General features: G+C 36.9%; 1 protein-coding gene across 1 annotated transcript; it reads left to right on the forward strand.

Moving 5' to 3' along the window:
* Positions 1 to 20,101: 20,101 nt before the first annotated feature.
* LOC131052147 (linoleate 13S-lipoxygenase 3-1, chloroplastic) lies at positions 20,102 to 27,211 on the forward strand. Its single transcript, XM_057986745.2, has 9 exons — positions 20,102 to 21,336; positions 22,577 to 22,857; positions 22,998 to 23,235; positions 24,016 to 24,336; positions 24,481 to 24,566; positions 24,694 to 24,801; positions 25,022 to 25,323; positions 25,473 to 25,739; positions 26,026 to 27,211. Exons 1-9 carry the CDS (start codon positions 20,913 to 20,915, stop codon positions 26,771 to 26,773), a joined length of 2,775 nt encoding a protein of 924 aa, XP_057842728.1. The 5' UTR covers positions 20,102 to 20,912; the 3' UTR covers positions 26,774 to 27,211.
* The last annotated feature ends 15 nt before the right edge of the window (positions 27,212 to 27,226 follow it).

Here is a 27,226-nt window from a genome sequence, read left to right on the forward strand (position 1 = left end):
GTTTTAAAAGAAATTCATTTAAACATATATATATATATATATATATATATATATATTGCATCCAGGGCAAATTCTTTTTATGTAAATATATGTTGATATTCTTATTTTGAAACATTTATAACAGATTAGTTAAATTCTTCTTATTTAAATCAATGTATATGTTTCTTTTTGATAAAATACTTGATGCTACAAAATCATAGATGGACTATTTAACTATAGATTTACTTTCTACAAAAAGTGTAAATAACATAATTAAATAAACTTAAAACAACAACTATTTAAATCTAGAATTTATTAAAATAATTCTTTAGAGATGGCTATAATAACTTTTAGATTTTATTTTCTACAAATAAATAAAATTACAGATTTAAATAAAGTAACTTTTGCACTTCCATGTATAGATCTAAATGTTTTATTTCCAGCCTACTACATGCATGCAAATCTATTTTATTCATTTCCTATTTTATTCTATTTTAAATGCATAAAAGAATAAATTAAATTTCTTGCTTTTCAAAATATTATATACACAACAAAAGTTATTTTTCCGAACTATAGAAAACTAAAACTAGAAATACTCATTTCTTTTCTGCAGTATAGCATAAATAAATATTACATTTCTTTAAAACATATTTCCAAGACACTATCGTCACTTTTACAAATGGGTCTCTCATTTCTAATAAATGAGGACTTTCAAAGAATAATAATTACATTTACAAATATTTTTCTACAATAAATAACTCCAGCCACTTCTACTTGTCCTATTTCTTTCTTCCAACAACCTGCAAATAAATCATAGGCTATGACCATGGAGTGCTCACCTCCCAACCTAGGCTAACTAGTAGCCACCCCCGAGCTTGGAGAACCAAGCCCTAGACAGATAACACACATGCAAACACAACATACAAGGGAAAACAATCACAAACATATTCCCAACCAAGGCTACACTGCACCACACAATGTGATGTCTTTACATAGGTGATAGTGGACCAAATACCCTGAGGAGACTGCAAGTCTGGTAAAACACATACCCACCTCATGGAAAACAAGATATATCATAAGTATAATAATTCCCGCATCCTTATGCCCCCCAAAGCATTCATGCCTTATTTCCCTCCTTATGGCCCCCAAATGTATAAACAAGCCATGCAGCAAGGGTCACATAAATATCCCTTGAGATCACTCTCATAATGAGAGCCTCTCACTCGAGGGCTATCATACTTCTACCACCCACAAGAACATCCTCTCTCCCAAGAGTAGGAGGTCTTGGTTACTCCCAAAACACAGAATGCATACAAGAAAACAAAGACATAATGTGTAATAATTTTCACAAACTAAAATGCAAGAGAACAACTTTTTCCACACAAACAACCTTTCCAAAATAACATGCAACATGAAAGAAAACAATACAAAGGAAAGTTTAACCAACCTTCAACTACCCAAAGGTATGCTAGTTCTAGTTGAGGATGAGCAGCCCAATTCCACAATCCTCCTTCCTCTACAATTAGCCAATTTCCTAGACCAAATCTTTTCTTTTTTCAAAATTGCCTTGTCTCCAAAAATGGAGAGTGGGTGATTGCCCACAAAATATCTCATTCTTGCCTAAGAAGACCTCAGTGAGAGTTCTCACAGGTTTCTAAAATTGAAAAAGGAAAAAGTCTGAAAAAACTCAAAAGAGATCTCTCATAAAAAAGGAAAGTTATCTAACCTAGATGATGCCTTCTAAATTCAATTTTTGCACATCTTAGAAAACTCACTTTTTAGGGTGACTAAACAGTCACATGGGAGTTGTCACATACCTAAAATTACTCCTAACCCTTAGGTATACCTTATGGGCTTTATGAAACACCTTTAAACTACCCCTAGGAGTCCACTTAACCCCTTTTAAACCCCTCTGAAGTTAATTTTCGGGTCAAACCTAAGTTGACCACCCCAAAGATTCTCTACCCTAGAAAAATATAGAACCACATTAATTTATTTGAAAAAGCTATGGTTAAAACAACTCCCTCCAAGAGATAATTCAAAAATCAAGACATAAATCAACACATGTGTCAAGTGACACAATAAAAATACTTTTACAAAATTACACATGAAATTTTGTCTCTTGTTGGATTTACACAATTTAATAAATTCAATTTAACACACATGCCACATTCACTTTCACAAATAAAATATGATACAAACGGGGTGTTGTCTCTCCAAATAGACAAACCCTGGTTTTACGAACGTACATAGGTCTAGGTTTGGTTCTCCATAATGTTTCCATGGTCACATGGATAATTTTCCTGCGCATCTCAATTACACATTAGTAATTCCAAATAACCTCATATAATATAAAACACATGAATAATAATACACATCAAACACTCTATAGACAATATGCATTTAAACAAATCAATACCTCTTACATCCAAATAAATCCACATAAGCAATTATCATAATCCTCATAATTCTAATCCATACATAAAACATACATCCTATTTCTATCATCATAGTGAAGTCCTGCAAATCCAATAATGACACATATCCTCTCAAATTTATCCTATTCTGGAATCATATAGAGTTCTATATCATACGCATATAAATGAAGCATCAACATACATCAATGTTATCCAAATCCTGGAATCTTATAAGTTCTAAATCCATAATGCATAAAAATATACACCCCAAGGTGAAATGATTCTGTAACCTAGTTCAATTACTTTTCTCACCAATCTATCTGTCTAACGTAGCCCATCCTATTGAATTATAACATTTATTAGTAGGGTCAAACATGGTCAACTAAGTTAATCAAAGCTTGGTTGGGGAGGGCCTTATAGAACTTTCCCAGTGCTTCAGATTTTTCTCTGAGAAAAGTAACCCAAAACATTCTAGAATAGTCATCAATGATTAGCATGAAATATCTATCACCTTGTAAGCTTTTAGTTCTAGCTGGACCACATAAATCAGTGTGAATTAAATCAAGAGCATTAATGGATTTTTCTGGAATACTTTTGAAACTAGCTCTAACTTGTTTTTCAAATTGACATTCCTTACATATTGTATTGTGAGGTTTGATAATTTTAGGTAAATCTCTAACTGCCTTAATAGTACTGATTTTTACCATGCAATCAAAGTTTACATGACAGAGTCTCTTATGCCATAACCAACTTTCATCAATATGTGCAATTAAGCATGCCTTTTAACTATTATTCAAATGAAAGATATTACCTCTAGTTTGATTACCAGTTGCAATTTCCAAACCAGTTCTATTCATAATTTTGCATTTTCCATTTTTGAATTGTAACTGAAATCCTTTCTCAACTAATTGACCAACACTCAAAAGATTATGCTTTAATCCTTCAACATAGTAGACATTGTCAGTGTTATGCTTACCATCAAGAGATATTGTACCCTTACCTTTGATTAAACAAGCTTTGTCATCTCCAAATCTCACTAAGCCTCCATTGTATTCTTGAAAGTTCAAGAATTTACCTTTGTCTCCTATCATATGATGTGAGCATCCAGAATCAATGATCCATTCATCCTTTACTTCAATTTTAACTGCCAAGCCTGTTCTACCAAATGAGCAGTAGGTGTCGGTTGATCTTTTGTTATAGCAAGAAAAACCCATCCATTGTCTGTCGGATCCTCATCAGAATCATCAGTCACACCTTGATCAGCAATGTAATAAGATTTGTCTTTATTCTTCTTAAATCTATATCTCTGATATTCAGGATTAGACTTGTATGTTCTTCTAGCTTCTTCTCTTAGTCTAGCATGTCTATCAGGGCATCTTGAAGTCATATGACCAATCTTATTGCAGTTAAAATATTTAAAGGGTGCTTTACTTTCATACTTACTTCCAACTGGACCTTTAGGCATTTTCCTTGCAAATAGTGCTTCAAGTTCTTCAAGTTCTTCATTTTCTTTCCTACTTTCTTCAAGTTCTCTTCAATAAAAGGCTTTCCAATCAAATTTATTGAATGATGGAGCAGATGATGTTGATGCTTTAAAGGCCAAATCTGTTTTTATAGTAGCAACAGAACCAAATTCTTCAATTTCAAAAGCTGAAAGTTTCCTAATCAATGTATCCCTAGTTACTGATGTATTAGGCATTGTTCTTAACTCATTTATAGCAGTGACTTTCATTTTATATGCTAGTGGCAATCCTCTTAAAACTTTTGAAACAATTTCATCCTCACTTAAGGTTCCTCCACAACATTTAATACCCAAAACAATCTCATTTACTCTTTCCATAAAAGCATAAATCCTCTCATCTTCTTCCATTTTTAGATATTCATACCTGGCTTGGAAGCTTTCAAGTTTTGCAATTTTGACCATGGAATCTCCTTCATTCAGTGTTTCCAAATGATCCCAAATAGCTTTAATAGTAGACCTATTTGATAGTCCCATGATTTGTTGATCTGATAATGCGCTCAAAAGTGCTTCTCTTGCTTTGCAATCATTTTCCTCATCTTTAGTCAAGTTGGGTGGAGTGGGCTGACTTTGAGTAGAAGCAGTATAACCATTCTTTGTAACATCCTAGATGTCCTTTCCAATGCAATTTAGATGTGTCTCCATTGTAATTTTCCATATGCCATAGTTGGTTCCATCAAGTTTAGGACTGTCCTTTCTGAAATAGCTAGTAGACATTGGATCTCTTCAAGTTGTTAAACTTCTGCAAAAGAGGACTAGGCTCCGATGCCAATTGTTAGGTCCCAGAGACAACTTAGAGGGGGGGGGGGGGGTGGGGGGTGAACCAGTTGTCAAATAAATTCAAACCAAAAAACAACTTAACCAACTTAATGCTTAATACCGGTAAACCAGTTCAATATGTCGGTAGACAGTTTTAACAATTAATTGCTATACCGGTAAGGATTAGTACATGAAACATAAAGACAAAGTCATCCACAACACATAACACCAATATTTGTATGTGGAAACCCTGTAAGGGGAAAAACCACGATGGGAAACCTTACCCACAATCAGATGATACTACTGCAGATAGTAAGTGTACATAAATGGGTTCTGCACATATAGAAAGGCCAAGCGCATAGAGCTCACTACTCAATCACAAAATGGGAGTCACACTGACTACAATTGGATGGTTAAATCCATTAAGAATATATTGCACAAAATAGCATCTTCATATGTTGGATTCAGTACCGGTGTAGTTTTGATTGTCTTCACAAAAACCATCCTTCAATCTTCAAATGATGGCTGCGTGTATAGCTCTGCTTATTCTCGCATATACCTTCACACAATCCTTTTTCTGCATTCCACATTTGATCTTACAAATAAGATCTTACATTTATACCATAATCTAAGACCAATTTTAGTAGGTCGGCTCTACAAGATATTACAAAAAAAATATTTTACAAACAATACAATATCCGATGCAATAACCTATTCAACATGTCGGCTTAATGCATTTACAACAATAATTAATCATCTCCATAGCATGTCGTGCTGATCTAGAAAAGAGAAACCTGCCGGTGTAACCCTGGACCTATTTGTTGATAACAACAAATATGCAAATGCTAATGTACCAATAAACAAAATTCCAAGACAAAGTGTCCACACGATGTCTTCGACATAACCATGTGTTTTCCATATCATTCCAAGTGTCGATGATCATTATATCTTGTCGATGTACCAGATACTGGTGACTGTGCATGAGTCACTTGCTTGCTGGTGAATGTTGCTAATTCTCCAAAGTGCCAAAGTTGATAAGTGTTTAGTAGGTGTTGACATCAATGACAAAACCATACCAAAATACCAACAGTCACATGTGTACTCATCAAAATCCTCATCCTAAGGTTTCTAAAGAGTCACACCACGAGGAGAAACAACAAGATCAACACCACAAGGAGGAGCAACAATAGGATCAGGGAGGTGGAGATGCAATTCCACAATTGGTTATGGAACTTCAAAATCTTCTTGATCATCTAGGTCCAAGGCAGTAGGAGAATCGTCTGGAGGAGTCTCATCATTTAGGTCATGAGGATAGAGCTGTGTATCAGGGGCGTGAGAGGGAGAATTCACATTCACCTCGTAGGAGAGCAGATGTTGTAGTGGATCAGAATGCAGGTGCAAATACACATATGAGAGATCTCCTTAGGGCTCGTCCCCCTACTTTTGATGGTTATGGCAATGGACTGGAGGCAAAGACTTGGTTTCTTGACTTGGGTAGGTGTTTTTCCATGCACCCGTATGGCAATAACACCAAGGACATGTGTGTGATTATGCATCTTTGATATTTTGCTTCCACTTGGTGGCATACAGAGGAGTAAAAGCTCCATTTGGATATTGTGATAGTTTTGTGGGAGTTATTTGTTAAGTGATTTCGTGCTCGTTTTCTGTCAGATCTTTGGAGACAACATAGGGCTGATGAGCTCCATGATTTGAGGTAGTGGGGTATGACAGTTGAGCAGTATGAGAAGAAATTCTTTGAGCCTAGGCAATACTTCAGGATTGCAGATGATGATGTGATGCTTGTGCAACATTTTATCAGAGGTCTTAATGACCGCATTGGTGGTGATGTTCGGGTTTTTGGACCCAAGACTATGGAGATAGCAGTGGAGAAGGCACGACTAGTTGAGGAGAAGTTGTCAGAAGGAGGATCAACAGTTGCAAGATCTATCAGTACTCTAGTTGTAGGAGCAAATGTGAGAGGTGCCCAGTCACAGGGTTCTGGTTTTGCTAGGAGCTATCCTTTGTTTTTCAAGGGTAGACAACAATCTTGGAAGAAGTTTGTTCGGAGTCAGAGTGTCTCTCGAGGTGCTAGATCTCAGCAGGACCGAGATCGTGGTAGATAATGCGATAGGTGATCAGTTTTTGATAAACGACCGGTTTCCTCTCAGCCAACACAGAGTGTTCAACAGTCTAGTAGAGGCAGTATGCAACAATCTAGTGCCCCACCAGTTGCACAAGGTTTCACTAGAGGGAGTTGTTTCACTTGTGGCCAGTTGGGTCACTATGCATCTCAATGTCCGCAGAGGTCCACACAGATGTCAGGACAGATACCCGTAGCTTCAAAGCCTATAGTTGGTGATGCAGGTAGATCTCATCATGTGTTTGTAGCGGTTGATAACCGTTAGGCTGAGAATCAGAGCACTTTTGTTGAGACTACAAGTGAGATAGGTGGTATCTCTTGCTCAGTATTGTTTGATTATAATGATACTGATTATTTTATTTATTCTTCTTTAGTAGAGAGATGCGGGCTTGCTGTGGCAAAGAAGGCTGATAGGTGGCAGGTTGAGTTGGCCACGAGATCCAAGGTGGTTGTGGATTGCCTTGTGCATGGTTGTGTTTTGGAGTTGGGTGTGCTCTTTACCACGGTGGATCTTCGCCTAATATCTTTTGGATCCTATGGGGTGGTGTTAGGTATGGATTGGCTTGAGTCTCATTAGGCTAGGATGGATTGCCAGGGTAAGAGAGTGCAGTATTTGGATGATAGTGGGAAGAGTGTGGAGATAGTGGGTATTCAATGACCTATCTCTCTTCACATGATTTTCGCGATGCAAATGAAGTGTTGTGTGCGCAAGGGTTGCCATCTTTTTGTAGTTAGAGTGGATGAGTTGGATGAGGGTGAGAGTAGGGATGATGTATTTTCTTGTCATCCTATTTTGCAGGAGTTTTCAGATGTGTTTCTGAGTGAGATTCCAGGTATGCCGCCTAAGCACGACATTGATTTGATTCTAGGAGAAGAGCCTATATCTAAGGCTCCTTATCGGATGACCACTCAAGAGTTGAGTGAGTTGAGATTGCAGCTGGAGGAGTTATTGGCGAAGGGATTCATCTGGCCTAGTGTTTCACCTTGGGGTGTGCCAGTGTTGTTTGTGAAGAAGAAGGATGGGTCTCTTTAGTTGTGCATTGATTATAGAAAGTTGAATAAGGAGACGATGAAGAATCGTTATCCTTTGTCAAGGATCGCTAAATTGTTTGATCAAATCAAGGATGTGAAGGTATTCTCCAAGATAGACCTCAAATCTAGGTATCATTAGTTGCAGATCCATGAGGCAGACGTTCATTGTACAACTTTTTGCACGAGGTATAGCCATTATGAGTTCACAATGGTGCCATTTGGGTTGATGAATGCTCATCGGTTTTCATGAACTTGATGAATTGATTGTTCAGGACCTATCTTGACAGATTTTTTTCTCATGTTCCTAGATGATATTTTGATTTATTCGAGGCCAAAGGAGGAGCATGAGGAGCATATGCAGCTAGTCTTACAGTGTCTCTGTGGGAATCAGTTGTATGCCAATGTGTCGAAGTATGAGTTTTTCTATTTTGAGGTGAAATACCTTGGCCATGTCATTTCAGGAGAGGGTATCACAATGGATCCCTCTAAGATTCAGGCAATTGTGGATTGGCAAGCACCCACTAATGTGGGTGAGGTACGTAGTTTTATGGGTCTTGCAGGCTATTATTGACGGTTTGTTTAGGATTTCTCCAAGATTGCACATCCTATCACTTCTCTTCAGAGGAAAGGGAAGAAGTTTATTTGGTCAGAGCGGTGTCAGACATCTTTTTGGATTTTGAAGGAGTGTTTGACCAGTGCACCTATCTTAGCAGTTCCAGATCCTTTAGGTGACTTTGTAGTTTGCACATATGCATCTTTGGAGGGCCTTAGAGTAGTTCTCATGCAGGATGGACATGTTATTGCCTATGAGTTGCATAAACTCATAGATCATGAGTTGAGCTAGCCCACTCATGATCGAGAGTTGCACAATGATCATCACAGTTTGTAGTTGTGTAGGGGAAAAAGTGAGACTTATGGAAACCCTAATCCCACTCTCATACACACTCACGAAATATGAAAGAGCCTAGGGAGGTGACACACTTCGAGCTACTTCTTGTGTGGAAGAGAGATCTAAGGATCACCTCTTAGGTTTTCTATTCCCTTGTTGTAAATGAGAGAGAGGAATGATTCAAAATGCAATCTAACCTAGGATGCCAGTAAGCAAGCAAACCCTAAGCTGGAAATGCAGATCAAAGGACAACTGATACACTACAGAAAAGTACAAATTAGGAGGCAAAATTAGAGGTGCACCTATTTTAGAAATCTAAGCAAAAATGTCTAGGACCAGGATGCCACGCCACTGTCCTGATTCTGCAAGTCTAGAGCTACAACTAACAGGATGAGTTCTGACGCCTGCAAGATACTGTTCTGCCAAATCCTACTAACAGAGGGTAGGACCAAGGTGCCACACCCTTGTCCTAGGCAGGACTAGGGCACCACGCTCTTGTCCTAGGCAAGACTAGGGTGCCACTTCCCTATCCTTGGGGTTTCTGGTGAAATCTGCACTCAAGAACTGTCTCTGTGAACTCCTTCGGTCCTAAAACTTTTGGCGACACTCGGATCCGAACCTGTATCTGAATCTACAAAATAGGATTTTGGGTGGCTATATGATAATTTTCCTTAGTCAAACCCCTATGTTGGTGATTTATACCTCCACAAATAATTGATAATGTACTAAAAATGTGTTTGTAAGAACCTTGTGTGTGTGCAAGATCCTAAAATGAAAGCAAACAATCTAGAGCAACCCTAAAGAGTAAACCCTAATTTCTTATAATTGACAAAGTAAATGCTCCAAATCCATGATGAAAAGTGGTCTAAATAATGAATATGAATCAAAATGAAGCTTATGCAAAGACATGAAAACAACATAAAACCATACCCAACCCCAAGGGAGAGGTACAAACCATTCTTCAGTCGATGATCTCCTATTGTTCTCCTACATCTTCAAAAGCCCCCAATTGATGAAATGATGGTTGAATCATGAATATTGAATGTTGTTGAAGACTTCAAAGATCTACTCTTTCGTTGCAAAGAAGGCTCTTTCTCCTCCAAAAACTTGCCCTTAGATTCTTAGAAGAAGACCCCTTCAAATGAAGAAAGAGAGCTCTTAAGTATGAAACCCTAGATCTTAATTTCGTCTTTAGGCCGACCTAGGATTTGAATTTCCCGCCAATCTTTTGGGGTTAAGCATTATTATATCATAGGATTATGCTCCCAAAATTTTCGAGAAAAAAGTCGAGGACCATGTGCATTCTTGCCACGGTCTGACCAACTTTTCACCAAATTTCTGGGGCTGTTAGATATGATGATATTAGAGTACATCCCAAAGTTACAGCTGATTTTGAGATGTTTTGATATGCGAAATCGAGCCTTAAAGGTCGAAATAAGACATAATTAGGGTTTATGATTAAATGATTCATTGGAGGAATAAAATCAAAAGGGGCACGCTTAGAATAAAGGGTCCAACTTTATAACATGTAAAGTGATGAAACATGACTTTAGATTTAATTAAATAAATTCTTAAAGAGAAATTAGAGATGCAAGGTGCAAGACACACTAAGGCGGGTGCTAACCTAAGTGTGAAATTGTACCACCCTAGCAAGGGTGTACAATTTGCCACACTGCAATAGTATATCTTCACGCAACCGAATTTGAATGCTAGGCAGCGACGTTGGATGGATTTTTTGTGCGAGTATGACTTCGAGGTGAGGTACATATAGGGTAAGGAGAATGTGGTAGTAGATGCATTGAGCTGCAGGAGGCATGAGGTATCTGCAATGGTTCTCGGTGTTGATTTGAGGAGTCGTATTCTTAGTGCACTTCCAGCAGATGCTTGGTATCAGGAGGTTAGAGAGGAGATTGCTTCAAAGAGGCCTTTTGGATGGCAGGTGTGTGTGTGTGTGAAAAGTGGACCTGTATCTATATTTGAAATACACAACACTTCAATTAAGTCATCAGATGCATGGTTAGTAAATCAATAATCAATGAATAATAAACCATTACAAAGCGACCCATTGCCTTCTAGTAGATGCGGGTTTAGATTGCTCCCAGATTGCTATGCTATCTAATGACTAGACAACACCTAAACGAAGGATTTAATCTATATGAGCATGAATATGAGCTAAATGGATGCAAGATTTAAGCTAGATATGCAAGATTAATCTAAAATGATTTAAGCAATATATGAATATTTAAGCTAAGTGATTTAAGCAATATGAAATAACTAATATGCAATATCTCAATGCAAATTCTCAATGAACCTAGAGCAAAAATAACATAATAACAATATATTCTCTAGGATTTTTGAATGAGAGATGAGAGCCTGAATTTATAGAAAATTCAGAAAGAAACCAAAGGCTGAGATCAAATGATGATGAGAGGTCAAAATTTTCCAAGAGGAAGCACAATCCAAGTGAATTGATGTGATTGGATGCTTTTCTCAGTTTTAAAGGAAATTGAACTAAAATTAAGATAAAATAAAAAAAAACTGATTTATTCTCTATTTCATTCAATTTTAATATTTAATTATTTTATTTGCTTTCTTTGAGATTATTTATCAAACTTTAACTTGTTTTTCAAGATTATCTCCAATTGATTTATTTTCTCAAATTTTAATTCTTTTTTTTTTGTCAATTAATTCCTTTTTTGAAGATTTGATGGCAAATTGATTTATTTTATTAAATATGCTAGGATATTTAATAAAGATAAATAGGATAATTGTTTTAAAAATGATTTACTTGGAATGATCAATTAATTAATTAAATGTTTAATTAATATTGGTTGATTAATTTTGCCATGTGACATTTGATGATTTTAGAAATTAATTGTGTGCTCAAGATTGATTTTATTACCTTTGGTTAGGACCTTGGTGATGTTGTCGAGATTAGGGGCCCATGGTTTAGATGACCATTTTTAGGGTATTACAGTAGGTATGCAGAATATTCACTAGTCTGATGGCCTTCTTTGTCATTTGGGGCGTACCTATGCTCCGCCATCGGATGGTCTTCGAGTGTTGATTCTGTCAAAGGCTCATCGTGCACCTTACTCGGCACATCTAGGTGTCAAGAAGATTCATGTGGATTTGCGAAAGCTATATCATTGGGTAGGCATGAGGAGAGACAATGGATTATGTATCATGTTGCTTAGAGTGTCAGTGGGTGAAGGTAGAGCACTGACATCCAACAGGTTTGTTGCAGTCATACCTGATTCCAGAGTGAAAATGGGACATCATATCTATAGACTTCATTGTTGGTTTTCCTATGTCTTCACGTTGTCATGATGCTATTATGGTCACTATTGATAGGCTGACCAAGGTAGCTCATTTCTTGCCAGTTAGATCTTCTTACACCGTAGAGTCAGTGGCTAATATTTTCATGGAGTAGATAGTGAGACTACATGGTATTCCTCGACGGATCATATCAGACCGTGATCCGGTGTTCACTTCAGCATTTTGGAGAGCCCTTCAACATGATTTGGGAGCACAACTGAACTTTAGTTCAACGTATCATCTAGAGACGAATGGTTAGACAGAGAGGGTTAACCGGGTGTTGGAGGACATGTTGAGGATGTACGTCATGGACCAATAGTCTAGATGGGAGGAGTACATCCATTTGGTTGAGTTCACATGCAACAATGGATAGAATAGTTCGATTAGCATGTCTCCTTTCCAGACATTATATGGTCAGTTGTGTTGGACACCCTTGAGTTGGGATAGATTGGAGGACAGTGTGCTTCTTGGGTCAGAGATGTTATAGGACTTGGACCAGAAGGTGCGATGCGTCAGAGAGCACATGGCAGCGACACATGATAGATAGAAGAAATATGTGGATGCTCATCGGGTTGATCGTCAGTTTTTAGTGGGTGACAAGGTATTTTTGAGAGTGTATCCACGAAAGAGTCCTATCTAATATGGAAAAGGCTCTAAGTTGGTGCCTCGCTTTGTGGGACCTTTCGATATTTTGGAGCGAATTGGTCCTATAGCTTATTGCCTAGCCTTGCCACCCAGCTTGTCCTGCATCCATGATGCGTTTCATGTATCCATTTTGAGACCTTATTATCCTAATGTGACACATGTTTTGGATTGGCATTCATTGCAGGTAGAGGACGAGAAACTTTCTCTGGAGCCCGTATGCATTCTTCAGCATCAGGGATTGATCCTTAGGGGTTGGGACATAGAGCAAGTAAGGGTCCAATGGGATCTGAACAATGATTCTTTGGCAACTTGGGAGGATGTTGCACAGATGAGAGAGTTATACCCCTATTTGTTCTCAGGCTTCCAGGAGTAAGCCTAGGCAATGGAGGAGAGGATGTAGTGTCCCTCCTAGACTTACATTTTGATTTGCGCACTGATGGGCTTATTTAGACTCATGATGTTTACTTGGATGGTTGTTTATGACTCTTTTGTTATTTTGGATGGTATTGTGATACTATGACTTTATGTGGATTCATGGTATTTGTTATGACTCTTTATGATTGGAGACTTTAATGATTGATGCTGCGAGACTTATTATATATATGATATTTGATTCTTATGGATGTTGATATATGGTATCTCCTAGATGGATGGACTTACATGACTCATGGATTTACATATGATTATTGTTTATATGGATTATGAGATTGATGATGATACTAACCCTACTTCATGGTGATTCAATTCTATGCGTTGCTTTGATATCATATTGCATGACTATCTTCGTGAATAGAGATGATGCCATATCACTCATTGCGAGCAGGATATGTCATCGTGATTCTCTATCATCGGTCAGTTTATTGTGATGTGTATGTATTGTATATGTCGTGTTGGCCTTTGAAGCAAGTTTGCAGGTACCAGACATTGACTCCACCTTGCTCCATAGGTCTGAGCGTGTCTTTATCCCAATGGCAAGTTGTCAAAGATGACATAGTTTCCCTCACACACTCTAGGTCTAAGATGTATACCTTGTTAGTTTATCTTGATGTCTTTTTTGATCTTCCTTTAGGGTCAACTAAGAGATGTAGTGTATTGGTTAAGTCTCTTCCACCTTGTTTCATAGGTTATGTGGTCAAATCTCTCTGGCTTCTTATTTTGCTCGTTCGTGGCTTGATTATTAGCTTTATTGCATGATTGGATTATTCATTGCAATTAAGAATCTAATTAAGTAATTAATTAATTTAATTTAATTTATTGAGATTTATTTATTGTTTAATTATTTGACTTGTTTGATTTATTGTTGAGATGGCTTTTATTTATTGATTTTAATTTAATTATTTATTTGAGTTTTATTTTATTTATTTATTGGTATTATTAAGAATAATGATAATTAATTATAAATTATTATTTGGGAATTATTTAATTAAAATATGGAATATTATTTGAAAATAATATTATTTTTACCTACCATCTAATTATGAGGAAACATTTGTATTTCTTAATTGTTTACTATTCCTATACTATAGTAATTGAGTTTTGGGTTTATTTTACCTACTCTTAATTTTTATTGGTCAGCTTGATTGAGTTGGTAAGAAATATATATTTATATTATGCCTTTTTCGAACTTTGCAAAGGTAAGTAAGATATATGGTTTTTTGGAATTTTTCTATTGGTTGGAAATACTATAGTCTTAAGTTTAATTTTTCCATTTATTTTGGCTTGCAGGTCTATGCATTGGTTAATCATTCGACAGATCATTGCAAGAGGATTTTCAAATTTGATTTGGAGATTGGATTGCGATTTGGATTTGGGAAGGCTTGACAATTTCAAATTTCAACTTCAATTTTGGTTTTGCGAATTGCAGGTTGGTGGCTCTTACTTCTGCATTTTCTTTCCGGAAAAGATTGTCTTCTCCATGTCTGCAATTTTGAATTTGGATTTCTCTTGGGGATTGATGTGATTATGGAAATGATCTTCCTTAATGGATTTCAATCTTTTATGCAAGTTTGGAATGGGGAAAGTGCATATTTGACCTTATGTTTTCATTGTGATACTGTGATTTCTCTGTGACTACTCTATGAGCGTGTGGATTCTTCCTTCCACTTGTTCTGGATGTATTTAGACCTTGTCTATCTTGCTTGAGTCTCTTTTTGTTGATTTTTACTTTCTTCTCTCTCTCCCTTGTTGTCTCGGCTTCTTATTTCTTAGTTTATGCTCAATAGGTGAGAGATTTTCTTCTGCATCTTTTTACCAGGAAGTATGTGATGAGTATGTTGGTTGTCCTTGATGTCATTTGAGTGTTTCAGACCCTCTATCTGCATTAGGAGGGCCATTTTTTATTCCTGAGACCCTTTGTGCCCCTTCCTTAGCTACATGACTTAGATATGCTCAGTTTCCCACACTTCTCCTAGAAACGTTATGGAAACACCTAGTAATGCTACTGAATCTACTAGAAACACCATCATACATGCCAAGAACACCATTCTTTATCCTAGAAATTCCACTGTTCATACCAAATACTTTGACAAACTTACCAAGAGAGCTGAGGTCTTGATTTGCAAATGCAAGCAAGCAAAAAGCCCAGAAATGCCACCCTAGAGACCAAAAACGCCATAATATTAACCAGAAACACTATCATACATGCCAGAAATGCCATCATACCTACCAGGAATGCCATCCTAGGTTTCAAGGGCATTGAGTTGTCTCGAGGTCTCCAGAAGTTAGTTTTTAGCCCGTTTAAGTGCATTTTTTATTTGTGTGAATACTCTAGAGCCTTGTGCAGTATGTATTGGCATTTCTAGATGTGGTTATGATGTATTTTGATCTCTTATGTTGTTTCATGTTCTCTGATAAGAGGGTTCATTCCTTACCGTTGAGGTAATTCCTATGTGATTTGACGCTCCGACGAGAGGGAGAATGCCTCGTTGTTGAGGGATTGATTTTATGCATTTAGTGGGATGTGCTATGCCTCATTATTGAGGATTTGATGTTATTTGGACCTCTTTTATGGTTTTCATACATTATTGGCTTATCTTGATGTTGCATTTGTGAAGGCCTCCTTCTTTGAGTTGACTCACGAGTCCTTATTGCTTAGTTTGTGCTCAATTTGTTGTTATGGCTATTGTATCTTCTTGAGATTTCATGATGGTGTTGTGTGTTCATTTTATTTGTATCTTTTCCCTATGGCCTTGATTCATGGATGGGGGAGTGAGCTCTTACATTTGTTGGATCTAGGTTGTGAGTACTAGACCTCTAGGAAGGGGGTCTAAACCTAGGAAAACTACATGAAGAGGATGGTATAATTGCAAGTGATAACATAATAATAATTGATTAGTGGTTTGGGTATTAGGAATACACCTAATCAAGATAAAGAATATGATATTGTATGCCCCAATTGGACAGACCTGGAGAGGTGTTTTTGGGATCCTAGATTGGGAAGACCGTTGGAGTGGTATACCTGATCTCCCTTGAGTTATTCCAAGGTGGAGACGGATGCCACATGAGGTTAGAATGTGATGACACTCTACCCCACATGTATCCATTGTCCATATGCCTTGTTTTCATTGATGTGCCTCTGGAGTGTGATTGCATAGTTTTAGCCACTTGACGTACTTTGGTATTGTATCCTTATGTTTGGGTTTTGTGGAGTTATGTTGTATCCTTTGGTTGATAGGTGTCAACTTAGGTCTTGAGTGTGAGTTGGAACCTTTGTCATCTCCTAGCACAGGGGATGGTTCCTTGATTGGTTCCACATGGTCGGGTGGTTGATTGCCTTCTTCCATTGGGATACTCTCCTTGGTGTTGCATGTGTGGATTGGACTCTTCATGATATTGCACTTTGGAATTGGTTTCTATGTTCGTGGAAAGAAGACATTATATCATAATGAGATGTGTGTGTAAAAGAAATGATGTGTTCTCAAATATGGTATTATCATGTATTTGAAGAAGAAAGTCGTAATAGGACTTAATGTTAGAATTAGATATAGATCTATGACTATTTCATGATGTAATAGACATTTGCTATGAGTTTAAAGTGACCATGTGATTGGAATAGTTTATATGTATTTGAGATGCATTTCATTCATGTGAAGAATAGTATTTTGTTATGCTATAGAATGAATGATAGTAAAATGGGTTGGATAGCATTGATCTATACTTGAGTAACTAGGTGATCATTGACACTAAAGATTAAATGATTGTATAATGGTCAATTAAAGAATACTATGTGTATTGAACTTTGCATAAGATGATAATGATGATTTGTTTATGTAAGCAATTACACATCTTTGAAATAGGTATCTATATGTAAATGTAGGAAGGACATGATGTAGAGGTTAGGGAGAATACTTTGATGTTTCCTTGATGTATCGAATGACTAATATGTAAAATGTGCTTATGGATTTTATGTGATGGTGAAATGGAGTAGACATATGATTTTTTGGGTTGTATTTATATTCACGCATTGGGATTGAGTTATGTTTCGAATTAGGGTGAATGATGGAAAGAATATAATAGTTGCATTGAAGCTTTACTTGAGTAGTTAAGAATTTACAAGGAATGAATGGTTAAATGTAACCTATGTTGCTTTCTTGAGAGATTACTAAGTGTAAGGATATGCACATGTGTTAATATTGTTTAGATGCATGAAAGTAAAAGGTTAAAGAATTCGAGGAAAAGATCTTCTAGATAGATGGATGTTATGATAGAATGTTGCTAAGTAGTGACGTTAGGATACCCTAGGGAATAATTGTGTTGCAAGAGTATATTTGAAATATGTTAATGTTAGAAGGTTTAATCCACTTGCATAGAATGGATTTATAATGTTTCTATTTGATGATACATGTGTTCTTGCAATTTGATAATGTTGTATCAATGTATGTTAATGTTGGAATAATGTAATGGATGTTTTAAAAAAAATAAAAAATTGTTAGTATATTTTAGATTATTTCTCTAGGGTATTTTGGCGGGCATTACAGTCCATCAAGTGGGTTGACCCAAGAGACCTTGATCCTAGTGATATGACAACTTCTACATATGCATTTCTAAATATTGTCATCCCTATTAACATTCAATAATAAAAGTTACAATGAATAACATAGTAGAATTTTATTGTTTGTCATATCACTTCAAGACATCAAACAATAGATCCGCGTTGCTTGGGATTTATCCCAAATCACTTGAGTTATTCCACAAGAAATTCCAAGTTTGTTTTGATTCCAAGAGAGTTAAACATATTATGAGTGGATTAGATGCAACATCAACATTATTCTTCACCATAATACCCAAAGCTAAATGCCTTATCCCTTTACTCTTAATTAAAAAAAAAATAACTATTCCATTTCTTCAACTCCTTAATAAAATCTAGTTTAATTGTACTGTATACATTGATGTAATAAACCTAAATTTTATATAGAAAAGATTTTTTATACCCTTCTAATTTATTTAACCAATTTATTAAAACAGTCACATTGACAATGACAAGAAAAAATGGAATATCATATCAGATCATATACATAAAAACCAAAACATAACCAACACATATTAAAAAAACTTAAAATTTTAAAATAAAAAAAATAATCAACATAATTAAATATAAAAATAAAACAAATCAGTAAGTACAAGCTTACAGAGCAGAAGGCTGCAAGTGCACACTAACCACCTTGACTGGAGGAAATGAAATGGTACTAAAATAAAAAATTTATAGAGGTCTGCTGCGATTTACGAGTTTGACGGGACCTGTAAATTAAATTGAAACCAAATTTACCATGGATATCTGATCAAGAAAACATGTTTAATTATCAGATATACAAATGTTTTACTAAAACCAATTTGTTGTAGATTTATTCTTGTTTCTTGATAAATTTTATCTAACTTTATTTGATAATAAATTAATTTTTTTGATTTAATATTAAAGAAAGTTTCTGGTTCCTTTCAGTTATTGTTAAAGATTAAGAGATGTCTATTCTGTCAATTTATTATAGATATTATCATGATTTCATTTCTTGAACTACTCAACTTTTTATTTATTGTGAAAGGATATTATTTATTTTTTATTTAGTATGAAAATTTGAAAGAAGAGATAGCTATTTTATTGATTCTACAAGAAGTCAATTTATTAGGGTTCCGCATCCAAAATAGTTTTCAGTTTCTTTCAATTTATTGTTAAAGATTGAGGTGTATCTATTCTTACACAAAAATATAAGCCTGATAACACAATTGGATCTAGAAACAACAGTGAAGACTTTATGAATTGTAAAAATCTAATAACATTAAATGCCATCTATTCTGTCAAATTTGTTGTATATGTTATGAGGACTTCATTTTTTTTAGGAGAGAGGTCTTATTCAACAAGAATTATTGTTCTTTGGGAACTATTCTTGGCTCGGTATCAAGGATAGTTTCCAGTTTCTTTCAGTTTATTGTTAAAGATTGAGGCATATGTATTTTCACATAAGAAATTAAATTTGATGATACAATCAAATCGGAAAATAGAACCAGCAACTTTAAGGATTGTGGAAAACTGATAACATTACATGACATCTATTCTGTCAAATTTCACACAACAGGGGTAAAAATTTATTAATCACAGGAAAGAGTTACAAAGCAAGAATGGCCAATGGCTCAACAAGTATCAAACAATTACATATCTCTATCTTCCACAATTAACTATTCTGTCAAATTTGTTGTTTTTGTTATCATGACTATTTTTTCGGAGAGATGGGTCTCAAGATGTATTGTTCTTTGAGAGCTGGGTCTTTGTATTCAATAAGACTTATTGTTCTTTCCAATCGTCGAGTCTTCATATTCAACAAGACTTGTTATTCTTTCTGAACTATTCAACTTTATTAATATATAGAGTATTCAACTTTATTAATATATAGAATACACTTAAATGACAAACCAGATTTCTTAACTTATAGTTTTATCTTCTTTCATTAATATATAGAATGCACCTAGATGACAAATCAGATTTTTTAACTTACATTTTATCTTCTTTCAATTTAATATGAAAGATTTGAATGGTGTGTTTTGTGTCAAATGATCTGCAAACATCATGATGACTTCATTATTTGAAGGAATTGACTCTTCCTATTCAACAAGACTTACCCCTAATAAATTCCTTTTGATCTGTTCAACTTGATTAACAAAGAAAGAATACTTGACCCAGATCATAATTCCATTAAAATTATATAATACACTGGTAAACCTTGACATTCAATGTTAAGGCCTTCCCATTCAACAAAACAGATTCCCTGTAAGCCATTCAACTTGACTGATAAACAAATAACAACTTGACAGCAAATCAGATTTACCTAAACCTGGACAATCAACAATACTCCCAAAAACAGATCAATCATCTCACCTACATTAAAATGCAAGCAAGTCACAAAAACAATTGAATACAGAAATAGGAACCTCCCTGGCAAATGTCCTGCACAGGTTTGGTCAAAATCTTTCATGGCCGACGGCCTACGGTTGGCTGTCAAATCGAAAACCTCGGTAAGCCGGTGATATGGTTCAATCCCAGCGCCATTCAAACTCCCAAATCATTTAAAACACCTTCACGTTTTTCTCACCGGGCGGCAACATGCCACGTGTAAGGGATCGAAAGGTCAGAACCCCTGTTCAGGGGTGAGAATGCTTCGAAGACCTGCAGAAGAACGCGGAGAACAAATCTTGTCAAAGCCGGGTAAAATCATTCAACTTCAGCCGTCAAGAGGTACCAGCTGTAGGGGTCCCCGGCGGTTTAAGAGAGTTTCTGTGCGCGCTCGCCTTCTGTTTTCACATTTAATATGTGTCTGGGCAAAATTTAGTCAAACCCACTCTGGCCGTGTTAAGCAGGTCTACCAAAGACCTCGTACTACGCGGTTAATCAAAGTCCACGTACCTGTCCTTCTCAATTCCTGCTTTTTGCCTTGCTTATGTGCACTATATAGCTACCAGCTCGCAGAAGAGGCTAAGGCAAATTAGGATATATGAGCAACAGGCCCAGCTGGGACACCCAACTCAGTTTAGTACGAATCCGGGATCTGTTAAAAAGTTTTGGGAATCAGGATTGCTAATTTGGGGGAGGGAAATTTCGTTTTAGGACACTCAATTCAGTTTAGTACGAATCCAGGATCTGTAAAAAGGTTTATATAGAGACGTTTTGGGAATCCGGGTAGCTAGTTCGGGTTGTTGAATAGTTTGGGGAAGGAAATTTTTGTTTTAAACATGTTGCAGTTAGTTCAGCCTGTAATGAAGATGAGCTGGGATCAGTCTCCGCTAGTTGCAGAGAATTTTGGGCCTCAGAAGAAAATTATCTTGTCTGGGCACCCAAAACAGTTTTCCTCACAGAGGAAGATGTATAAGAGTATTTTTTCAGTTTCCCAACAGCAGCAGGGGGAGCACTTTGGGAGGAGGAAGTTGGGTCACCCGATTTTGAGGGCAGTTGTGAGTGACAAGAGAGTACCTGCCTCGGCCCCTGCAACTCTGCCTCTTGAGAAACCCGTTGAGCTGAAATTGGAGGCCATTGTCACTGTGAGAAGGAAGCGGAAGGAGGATTTGAGTGAATCCATCCAACGACATATTGATTCTTGTGCTGAGGTGATTGGGCAAAATGTTGTGCTGCAGCTCGTCAGTGAGAAAATTGATCCAAGTATGCCCACCCATCTTAATTTTGTTCCTGATTTTTAGTTTGGCTGATTAAAAATGATAGCTTTTTCATGATGTTTGTGTTTACAGTACAGTAAAATGGTAGAGGAGGATTAGTGAACTGGATTGTGAACAGTGCGAGTCAACTCTGATGTTAGAGATCATATTTTTTGGAACATCCTGTCATCTTTTCATTTTCCAAACATAGATCTCCGGGCAACTGTGTTCTAGTCAATTTTTGAATTACAATAGTAAGGGAACAAGAACTTAGAATTTATGAACAAATACTTGTAAATTTGAATTTATATTAAAAAAATAAACCAGTCTTTTATTAGGAACTCAGTTTTTTGAGAGAAAGACATGTAAGATACACATAGGATCGAAGGCATCTGCCATTCAGAATCTAGAAAAGGGACAAGTTTATGTACCAGATGGGTTTCTGTTTATAGGTGCAGGTCAGATGAGAATTACTTACCCTGCTCTTCAAAAACAGATCTACTTAATAAGTAGATAAATTTATAACTTGAAAAGAATTCAATTTTTTTTTTAATTTGTCTGATTGATAAGCTCATTCTCGTCAAAACCAGGTACACTGCTACATATAAAAACTCAAACCTTGTGGAATTTGGGACTATATAACATCAACGGTCTCCACGGTGATGAACACCTCTTATTTGATAAGGTTTTCCACTTGTACCAGGTCAACAGTAATCAGACAGTCTCTGACATCAACCCATTAAGAAATTTTTAGGCAATTAGGCAATTTGAAGAGATGACAGGTTTCTATGCAAAATTTTGCTCGAATCACCTGATTCGTTTACCAACAGCTTAAAGAGAGGCCAATTTTTATACTACTACAAAAAAGCCAATTCCATTTTGGTTTCCTCGAAAAATGTGAAGAAAAAACACCCAATTAGCGAGATGGATGCTCTTCATGTTCGAATCTCCTTTTGATTATGAATGCTATAACTTTCTTCTATGATATCTGTTTTGAATTTTTAAGCTGATTAATCTAAACTACATAATGCAAATCAACTGCCCATTAAGGCTATAATGAATGCAACCTGGATTTTGATAGCCACGTTTGCAACAGATGAAAGTACCAACGAGAATTTATCGTTGTACACAGACCATTTTAACTCTTCATTGCTCAAAGTCAGCTCGCACTAGCTAATATTAAGCTATTTGAATACTTTGGTGTCATGTTATTCTTCGCCTTACTGGAGTGAGCCTACTTTGTGCAGAAACCAACACAGGCAAGAGAAGTAATGAATCTGCATTGAAGGGGTGGCTACACAAGTCTGCAGTGCGGGCAGCAACAGTAGACTATACTGCAAACTTTACCATCAGCTCCGATTTTGGCCTACCAGGAGCCATCATTGTCACTAATCGACACAACAAAGAGTTTTTTCTGGAGAAAATTGTGATCAAGGGGCTCATCAATGGACCAGTATTCTTTTCCTGTAAATCCTGGGTGCAGTCTAAGAAAGACGGTGTCGAAAATAGGGTCTTTTTCAGCGACAAGGTAACTATATGCTTGTTCTTTTAATGCTGTAAAGGTAGATTTTTATTGATTAATGACCAGGTGCACAGTAGCTTACAAGAGTATGGTTGAAGCGTTTCTTCAGGGCACTTGTTTTTCTAACTCTCTTTCTGTCATAACAGCCATACTTGCCATCTCAGACTCCACCTGGCCTGAAGGACCTTCGGCTGAAGGAACTACAGGATCTACGTGGCAATGGACAAGGTGAACGCAAACATTCTGATAGAATATACGATTATGATCTGTACAATGATCTGGGGAACCCAGACCAGAGCAAGGATCTTGCCAGACCAGTCCTGGGCACTGAGCAAATGCCCTATCCGAGGAGATGTCGAACTGGCCGTCCTCCAACGAAAACAGGTAGACCTTATGCTACATTAAGAAACACCTATCTTTGGGTTCTGCATTTTACTTATTAAAGAACAATGCACTGCAAGGTCAGAGAAATATGATTTATGTTGGCAAGAGTCTCAATGACTCTCTATCCCTTCATTTCTTTCACCTTATATTAGATGCATCGCATTACTTTTATATCTCCCCACTGATTTAGTCAAATCCTAATATCTTTCCATTTTTATTTTCACAATGGCTGGATGCTTAAACACAAGGCCACATTTATTAGCCATCTAGTGGATCAGCCCAGCTGTATGAATGGTAAAAGCTAACAATCTCACCTCTGCATACCTGGCAAAGGGTAGTAGAAATAACTTCTGATAATAGCTGCATGAGTTGTTTTTTAGCCATATTTTCTTAGCATGTCTCTCGTCATTTTGGTTCTTGTACCCTCTCACCCTCTCCTTTTAATCTTGCCTGTCTGATAACAATCTAACTATTCTGTTCTCTCAATCTAACTATTCTGTTCTTCCTAGATCATGTAGTTTGATCCATAATGTCTTTTTAGGAAATAAACTCTCGCAGCACAATAACATTCAACATTCCCTAATATTAAGAGTCATAATCTGAATTTTAAAATTCTGACCCAATCAACCATATTCTGAAATTCTTATTGCAGTTGCTTTGTGAATGAATGCTTAATGACAGTTTGTAAGGTTTTGTTCAATGAGATATGTAATGGATTTCTGCAACAATTTCTACTTAATAGACATTCTAACAATGTTTCTACTTGTTTCATTAAAACAGATCCATCAGCAGAAACCAGGATGGAGAAACCTGGTCCTTTGTATGTACCTCGAGATGAAACATTTGAGGAGCTCAAGCAAGATACCATTAATGATGGAAGGACGAAAGCTCTTGGGCGTAGCTTGATTCCAGCCTTACTAGTCAATTTTGTTGATCCAAACAAGGAGTTCGAGTGCTTCGCCGAAGTAGAGGCTCTATATAAGGAGGGGTTTAAATTCGACATTCCAAGTGAACTCTTAAAGAAGATGCCAAAGGTAGTGAGTCGGATCCGAGAAATGAGTGACGAGCTTCTGCGGTATGACACACCAAGTATCATCTCAAGTATATATCTGCTTCCTTGTCTTTATAATTTACTTATCTAAGAAAATAATAAATTTATGTTTGCCATGGTTCTCAGTATGGATGAGGTAGATTGAATACGTGCATGACTTTTCTAATTTTGGGATGGATGTTTTACTATTGCAGAGGATAGATCTGCATGGTTGAGAGATGATGAGTTTGCTCGTCAAACACTGGCAGGCGTAAATCCTGTATCCATTGAGCGGCTAAAGGTTTGTTCTTCTTGCCTTTTTTTCTTCTTAGAGATATGGCTTTCTTCCCACCCTAGAAATTGATGATCGATGACTGGAATGTTATAAGGATTTTGCCATCTAAATTGTGAATGTTAAATTGGTGCAGGAGTTTCCTCCTGTGAGCAAGCTGGATCCAGAAACCTACGGCTCACCAGAGTCAGCATTAAAGGAAGAGCATATCACAGGACAACTCAATGGGATGTCTGTGAAGCAGGTAAACAGACGTCTGGTAAATTGAAGAATTCATATTTTTAGTTTATGGAAGCTTGGTAAAAATTTCCACACATCAAAATTCAAACTCCCGAGAAACAGCACATACATATGCACAGTAGTGCTTCTCTACGATAGGCTCTCTCAAATAGTCTAAGTGTAAGCCAGCCAACAACATTCCGTCATCATTCTAAGACTGCTGTACCATGTTTGATTCTGTGCAGGCTATTGAAAAGAACAAATTGTTCATTTTGGACTACCATGATGCATTTATTCCAGTTGCAAACGGAATCAATGCCCTGGATGGGAGAAAGACATATGCTACAAGGACAATATTTTTCCTAACTCCTGTCAACACTCTGAAGCCTGTTGCTATTGAGCTTAGCCTTCCATCACCAGCTCCTGGGAGTCGAGCAAAGAGAGTTTTCACTCCTGCAAATGACTCAATTTCTCATTGGCTTTGGCAATTAGCCAAAGCTCATGTATGTTCCAATGATGCTGGTGTCCACCAGCTCGTGAATCACTGGTAAGCTTTTATGTTTGATTTGAAGGGTTTGTCTTCAGGGATTGGTGTCTGGCCTTATTCAATAGTTAAATGACTGAGTTTTATCATCAAACCAATTAAAAATTAAGTGCCCTCTGAATCAATTTCTAATGCATTATACAAATTGACAGGTTGCGTACACATGCTTGCACGGAGCCCTATGTTATTGCAGCTCATAGACATCTGAGTGCTATGCACCCTATCTTCAAACTGCTTCATCCACACATGCGGTACACGATGGAAATCAATGCAATGGCTCGACAAACCTTAATCAGTGCAGAAGGAGTGATTGAATCCTCTTTTACACCAGGCAAGTACTGCATGGATATAAGTGTTGCAGCATACCGCAAACAATGGAGATTCGATATGGAAGGTTTACCTGCAGATTTGATCAGAAGGTGAGACATCCTTGACACATATGGATGATCCTCAATGCATTTTATAGTTTTCTGGGGATTTCCTGGACTTCAGGCTGTGATGTGTATGCTTGGTTGGGTAAATAGAAAGCCTGTATGCACAAGCTAGGAATATTTATTCCTTAATTTGGATTTGGGCGCTTTAATATTTTTCTGTTATTAGGGGAATGCAAACGTTTGTAAGTGGTATGCTTTTAGGACTGGCATATAAAAAAAATGAGTAATTCAAGTACCATTATTAACAGGCTATGATTTTGACTGTGATCAGGGGAATGGCAGTTGAAGATTCTACTCAACCGCATGGGGTGAGACTGGTGATCGAAGACTACCCTTATGCAGCTGACGGTCTCCTTATTTGGTCAGCTATCAAAGATTGGGTTGAAGAATATGTTGCTTGTTATTACTCAGAACCAGGAAGAATACAAAGTGATGTTGAACTTCAAGCTTGGTGGGAAGAAAGTAAGAATGAAGGGCACCCAGAGTTGAGAAACGAACCATGGTGGCCCAAATTGGAAACAAAGGAGGATCTAGTTGGTATCTTAACCACAATGATATGGATTGCTTCAGGACAGCATGCTGCTCTTAATTTTGGTCAGTACCCATATGGAGGTTTTGTACCTAACAGGCCTTGTCTTATGAGGAGGTTGGTCCCTGAGGAGAAAGATCCAGAATATCAAAACTTTATTTCAAACCCACAGAAATATTTCCTCTCGTGCGTGCCAAGTCTCCCTCAGGCACTTGGCTTAATGGCTGTAATAGATACTCTCTCTACTCATTCCCCAGATGAAGAGTACCTTGGCCAAAAACAACTGGCCACAAGTGACATAAATGTAGTGGATGCATTCCACAAGTTTTCTGCTAGGATTCAGAGTATAGAGAACATCATTGAACAGAGAAATAAGGACTTAAATCTTAGGAACAGGAATGGTGCGGGGATGGTTCCATATGAACTATTGATGCCATCATCAGGTCCAGGGGTGACAGGCAGGGGAATCCCAAACAGCGTTTCCATTTGATTCTCACTAGGAATTGACTGGATAGTGGATAACATATGACTCTGACTCTTTACCTATGGGGAATCAGAATCTCTCTGACCCACATTCAAGATCTCTGTATACTGTAATATGGATTCTTTTCATTATACATATGTTTAGATCAGATGATTTTAGGAGATATAAGAAAGGTAGGAGCACTTCTGTATTCTGCATTGATTGCAATGTGTAGAAAGGAAGGATTTATACTTAGTTCTCTATGGGTGACACTCAAAAATCCATTTAGTATATTCATTCGCTCGACATATTCATCTTCGAGAAAATCAGACCCTGGTCTCACAAAATTTGTCCAGGAGATCTAGAAAGAGTGACTCACTCTAATTATAACGAGCGGTTTTATTGTTTTCAGTTGCTCTCTTCTGTAAACTATGGAATGTAAAGAAGAATTTTTGTACGTAGCCATCTACAGCATTTCCC

The sequence above is a fragment of the Cryptomeria japonica genome, chromosome 2, assembly GCF_030272615.1.
Source record: "Cryptomeria japonica chromosome 2, Sugi_1.0, whole genome shotgun sequence".
Classification (NCBI taxonomy): domain Eukaryota; kingdom Viridiplantae; phylum Streptophyta; class Pinopsida; order Cupressales; family Cupressaceae; genus Cryptomeria; species Cryptomeria japonica.

Excerpts from the sequence above, each read along its gene's own strand:
- LOC131052147 (XM_057986745.2), top strand. The coding sequence starts at position 20,913 with ATGTTGCAGTTAGTTCAGCCTGTAATGAAGATGAGCTGGGATCAGTCT. Across the intron at positions 21,337-22,576 it reads CAGTGAGAAAATTGATCCAA|AAACCAACACAGGCAAGAGA; the intron begins GTATGCCCACCC and ends TACTTTGTGCAG. Across the intron at positions 25,740-26,025 it reads CCTGCAGATTTGATCAGAAG|GGGAATGGCAGTTGAAGATT; the intron begins GTGAGACATCCT and ends GACTGTGATCAG.